General features: G+C 45.5%; 1 protein-coding gene across 1 annotated transcript in view; it reads right to left on the bottom strand.

The window, feature by feature from the left end:
• Window positions 1-710: 710 nt before the first annotated feature.
• myo1d (myosin 1D) overlaps window positions 711-6,000 on the bottom strand; it is a 78,215-nt gene continuing 72,925 nt past the window's right edge. The window contains exon 22 of the mRNA XM_084001842.1: window positions 711-2,700. Coding sequence (XP_083857968.1) covers window positions 2,544-2,700 — 157 coding nt within the window. The 3' untranslated portion in view covers window positions 711-2,543. The remainder of the gene's footprint in view (window positions 2,701-6,000) is intronic.

Genomic DNA, 6,000 nt, shown 5'->3' with positions numbered 1-6,000 from the left:
AAACGAGGAGTACTGAAGTGAGAAGTGACACGGAGTCCATCCTAATGATGAGCAGTGAATAGCCGAGGAGGAGGAGGAGAAGCCCTGTGGAAAACTACCATGCTGAAGGATATGCAGAGCTGTGGTGTTGTAGTCCACACACACATCACAGGCCGCCTCCATTAATGTTCTTCCTCAACACACACACCATGACTTCATTTCTGCATCAGAGTGTCTCATGGTGACGAAGGTCGGCCGGCACGAAGCTGCGAGGTAGAACGGAGACTTGCCTCTGCACTTGCAAACTAATTAAGATAAATGACTTGTTCACACACAACTAGAGAGCCGTGTGCTACATCAAGCGATCGCTAACCAGTTTTTTTCCTCGTTGAAGTAAAGTCGACAAGCAGCGCCTCTTCAACTGGGCCAGATACCGAGGGAGCTCCGGTTCACCACCCTGGGCTGTCGCTGCTCGGCCCACACTCGCTGCTCTCCACTCGGGCTTTGCACCGAGACGAACCGGCCACGTGGCCGCGGGTGGCGAGGCGGAGAATGTGTGACATCTACTGTCACGGCGAGCCGATCATCAAGTAAACTCAAGGAATCATTTTAGTATCAAGGATCTAAATTCAACGACGAGGAAGACGCAATAAGTTACAAAGAGGTTCTGGAGCTTTTGACCATCACATCATCTTCATTCGAAAGAAAGACATTTTTTCTGAGCAAAGGACTTTTGGTTATCAAGAAAACATCACAAGGTCAGGTTAGTCGCTGTTCTGGAGCTTTCAATCATGACACGATCTTCTTCAGCAGAGGGATTTTGACAATTTGTCATGGAATGTTCTAATTCAGCCTGATGGGTCTTCAGACAGTTATGAGACCACAGTACAAACATGTCTTTTGAGTAATAATAATAATAAAAAAATCCCATTAGCAAATGAGCTAGCTAACACGCAGGGTATTTCAAAATAAAAAATATCTGGTTTCTCCACATAGTCTGTCTGGTGTCTGGACTAATGTGAGGTTCTATCGTAGACCACCGACCGCTACGATAGGGTTGGTCTCCATTTCTGACGGAAGGAGAATCTCAACGCTGAGAAGTTTCAGGTCTTTGCATTGACTTTGTCTGCAATAGCGCCTTTGTGTTTGGCGTGAACACCTTAACACTTTATGACTTCCATCTCATGAGCGTCTGTGCTGCCACACATTTTTTCTCTCGCAAAGGCTGGAGAAAAAAACATTTTGTAATGTGCAACTAGTTGACTAGTGAACGAGGTGAAAACGTTCTTTTCCACGTCTGACAGCTTGTGAGAACAGTATGCAGTGATTTCATGGTGCGATTTGGCCTCGAGAACAGCAAAGTGAGAGAGCAGGTGAAACAATCAAAGTCAAATCCTCCACTAAAAGTCCTTCCCATGGTTAGACGGGGAGGTGAACTGGGACAGCGGTCTGATTCCAGACTTCACGCCCCCCGATGTCTTCTCAGAGCCGAGAAGAGCAGCTCATCAACACACTCTCTGATGAAGAGGATTCTGCTATTCACTCAACACAAAGGCAGCAAATGAGACTACGTTCAGGGGCTGGAGTTCACGTGGGATTTTACAGTACTGGCTAGCAACACTCGTCTTCGTGTTGTTCAGCTTTAGTTCTTCAAACTAAACGCAGCACAAGAAGAACTAACTTTTACCATGTAAGCAGTATTAGGGTAATATACAAGTACGCATTTTGCAGTAGAGAGTACACAAAGCAGGATTTAAATTAATAGATCTTCAACACTTCGCAATGCGATGTTTGGGATACGCTCAACGCATCCCAGCGAAACACCTGGCGACCTCAGACTAACACTGAATCTGAATCACATTTCACCGCTCGCATGCGTGTTTGTAAACATTTAATGAACTCAAAAGCGGACGCTGCATTTACTTTCATTTCCCATGCAGGCAGGCAAGTCATTACCATTATTATTATTCCTTAGAATATATATATATATATATATTTTTTTTTTAGTGCAGATAATCTAAAGAGTATCTGGAGAATCAGAGTCATACAAACATAAATATCATCTTACTTCATATAGGGTTTCATTTTTCATCAGGCTCCGACGCAGGGAGCTGCACGGATTATAAACTCCTGCAAAGCCTTTGGATTTTTCTTTTTTTTGAAAATTTATTATGCAACATCAGTTGTCGCATAATCTTCTCTCACGTAGCCGAGCACTATATTCCGTCTACGATAAAGTAAATATTGCACAAAGCAAATAATTTGAAATAAGGATTTAAAAAAAAGAAAAAAAGAAACACCACTTGGTGGATTATCCTGTAGTGCATTTAGAAAAAAAAAAGAAGCGGTTGAGCTAATGTAGGCGTATTGTACTCTTCTTGTTTAAAGTAACATTGCATAGAAATCCATAAACTGGGTCAGATTTGGCATGGTTTGCATATCGAGGACTCAATTACCACAATCCTCCTACAGAGCTGCGATCTAACCCGTCACAACATCAGCAGCTCTGCAACGGGGAAGTTAATCAGAAGTGAATCATCATCATCAGCATCATCATGTTGGCTTTAGTTGCCAGGAACAGCCAGGATGTAACCAGACCGGCTCTTCGTGAAGTCTGGCTGTGATTGGTTGATCTTGGGCTCCACGATGACGGTGCACTTCCTCCCGCTCATGCTGCACTGGATGGGGCTCGCGATGTTCACCTGCAGCTTCCTCTTCTCACTGCACAGACAACGAGAGACGGACGCTTACTGGCGGCTGGAAGGTGGAACCTTTTATACAGCAAACATCAGGAAATGAACATTAATGTATATTATAATCATAGTATATGTATATATAAATATACACATATATAAAGATAGATGTGTGCATGAGCAACTTGCCTCAGTGGCTCCATATTACATTCAGTCATAGTTTAATGCACAGGAATAAAATATGCAGATCCATTAGTGACCCGTGTGTGTGTGTGTGTGTGTGTGTGTGTGTGTGTGTGAGAGAGAGAGAGAGCAAAAGTATTAGAGGCCTTTTAGGCCATAAATCTTGCACTCACATTGCATCATTATCTCACAAATAGACCACATTCATCCGAACAGACACACACACACACACACACACACACACACACACACACACACACACACACACAGCTACTGTATCAACTTTTATATACACAGTCATACCCTCTTTCATTCACACACACACACACACACACTGTTTGGTGTCATAAATCACGCTTGATCACACACAAAAACACAGAACTGCAAACTCAATCACTCCCTCGCTACAATCTCTCACACACACACACACACACACACACACACACACACACACACACACACACACACACACACACACACACACACACACACACACACACACACACACACACACACACACACACACTATACCGTCTCCAGAAGTATAATCACACTGACACTCAGAGTGATGGTTTCTTTGTCGGCTCAGAAGGCAGAAACCCAACAGCCTTGCACACACACACACACACACACACACAGGTGTTAGCTGCACATTTTATTCTGCCACAACGGACCAGACGGAGAGAACTCCGGCTCTGAAGAGTGAAGCCAACGGTGAAGTGCCTTAAACTGTCATTCTCTCTGCTGGCCAGCAGGGGGCGACTCCTCCCTGATTGTATAGAAGTTGATGAAGCATCGTGAAGTTCTCTCTTGATTATCTCAGTAAACATTGTGAACATGAGTTTATGGTCTCAATCTCTAGTTTCAAGTCTTCTTCAATCCAGTATGATGTTCATTTAGTACATTATGGTCCATTTAGAGTCACACAGACCAGAAAGCAGGGGATGCTTTAGGGGCGGGGCTACACGCTGATTGACAGGTAATCTTCGGGGTGAAAATATTCACAACAAAAACAAGAGTTAAAAAAAAAAACACAATGACGTGTGAAATAATCACATAAAAAGACATGCTTCCTGTACATAAAGGCCTTAACTCTCAGGAGGAGAGTTGTTTCATCAAACAGGACGATGCTGTAGTTTAAAGGAGCAGTTCCTGATTGGTAAAAGCTATAGGTAGCATTTAAATAAAGCCACAATGACTTGTTGTTTTAATCATAAGAAAGCATAGTTGTTTGTCAGAAGGTTTGTAGAAGAGTATGATGGAGAGATAATAGTGTAGGTGCAGGATAATGCTGCTCCACGCTAACAAAATGAAGATGAATAACCAAGGGGGGCTGGTGAGGTAATGATCCATATGGCGACGCCGGGCTGGTGGCTGCCACGTCTAGTTACAACCTTTCTGGGCAGAGTCGTGCTTCGCCCTGGTTCCTTCTTAAACGGGATCGATGACGAGAGTTGGAAGAGAGGCAAGGAAAGGGCAAACTCTGCGAAGCTCACGACTCAAATTGTGAAGGGGAGGAGGAGAAGAAGGTGTTCCTGTAAAGGTGAAGCAGCTCGGAGAGGATGAGGGCTGGACGTACGCTCGCTTCTCACTCTTCAGTCAAGTGCTCATCGTGCCAGTGGCTTTGTCCTCCGTAAACAAATCTGTCCCCCCGAATCTAAATGAGGAAGCGAGTCGTGAACCCGACGACACAGACAACAACAAGTCATCAACAGAAACGAGCCTCCTGCAGCCCTCCTCTGCAAATCCCGGCTCATGCACGGCGGAGAATATAACAGGGTAGCGCTGATGGTGGTTGCCATGGCAACCCCCCCCTCCCCCCCCCCATCTGTCATGGCTGCCGGCCAGCCGCTGGTTCTAGCGTGCATGTTGTGATACGTCTCTTTCTCTGAGTGTCTCTCATCGCTGCGTCTCCGTCTCACCGACATGCCACAGGCGGTGCTGCATGTGAAGGTCAAACAGCGTTCGGCTCACAACCACGGGTACACACACACACACACACACACACACACACACACACACACACACACACACACACACACACACACACACACACACACACACACACACACACACACACACACACACACACACACACACACACACAAGCTTCCACTGGGTTCTACCAAACTGAAAGCTGGATAAAGACGCTGCCGTGCCCAGAAGAAACACTTCGCCTCTGAACAGAAGAACACCATCAGCTGAGTCTCGAGGTCACCGGCCGGTCCCATCAGGAGCCAGTCGGAGCCCCGAGGGCAGACTTAGTCCATCATGGATGGCCTCTCCCACTGGAAAATCAATTCTTCCTCCCCCCATTCCCTTTGTGTGTCTTTGCCCTTCATGCCATGTGAGTCCAGGCTCCCAGAAGTGCCTCCTCTAATACTTGGAGGGTAGGAGAGGAGGAGGAGGAGGAGAAATTGGAGTGAAAATGAAAAGTTGAGGAGAATTATGATGGAGTAGCGAGGGTCGAGTTAAAGGGGACAAAGAGAGTAAAGTACGTGCACACACGGATGCATGTGAAAGCCAGCATGTTGGGGGTCATTGGTTCTCTTTTCAGCACTGGTGACCCTGATCATGGCCCTGTAGTGACACTCGACCTTTATAGATATCAATATCGCCAAAACAAAGGACACGATTATTGATTTCAGGAAAAATCCTAAATATCTGGGCACAAAAACGAACCTCTGAGCATCACAAGGGCTCTGTAGGAACATATTTTTTTGTTTTTATCAAACACTCTCAGTTTTCACGTTGGCAGCTCTTTTATTAGAATGTTTTTTCTCGTTTTATCAAATCTGTTCTCACTTTTTCCTGTTTTCCGTTGTGACACTGAAAAGCAGACTCTGCCCTAAATACTGCACAAGACTGTATGCACTATTCATCGTCTATGTTCAGGTTCAACCTTGAACCCAAAGGAGAGACTATTGGAAAAAAACAGAGAGCTGAAAGGTTCCAGAGTGAAGAAAAGTGGACGGCGGGCGGCGAGAGAAGACGGGTCGGGATATTTCCAGGTCTCAGAGCCAGGATTACCTCCAGTCCGGCTTCTGAGTCATCCCTCTAATAGTGTACCTGGCTCTCCCCCAAGCTCTCTGCTGCTGAAAAATATATGAGCGCTGCAGGTGGGGGGATGAAGGGTTGAGGCACT

The sequence above is a fragment of the Eutrigla gurnardus genome (genome assembly GCF_963514095.1).
Source record: "Eutrigla gurnardus genome assembly, chromosome: 22".
NCBI classification, from domain to species: Eukaryota; Metazoa; Chordata; class Actinopteri; order Perciformes; family Triglidae; genus Eutrigla; species Eutrigla gurnardus.
This window is presented reverse-complemented; position numbering and strand designations above follow the sequence as displayed.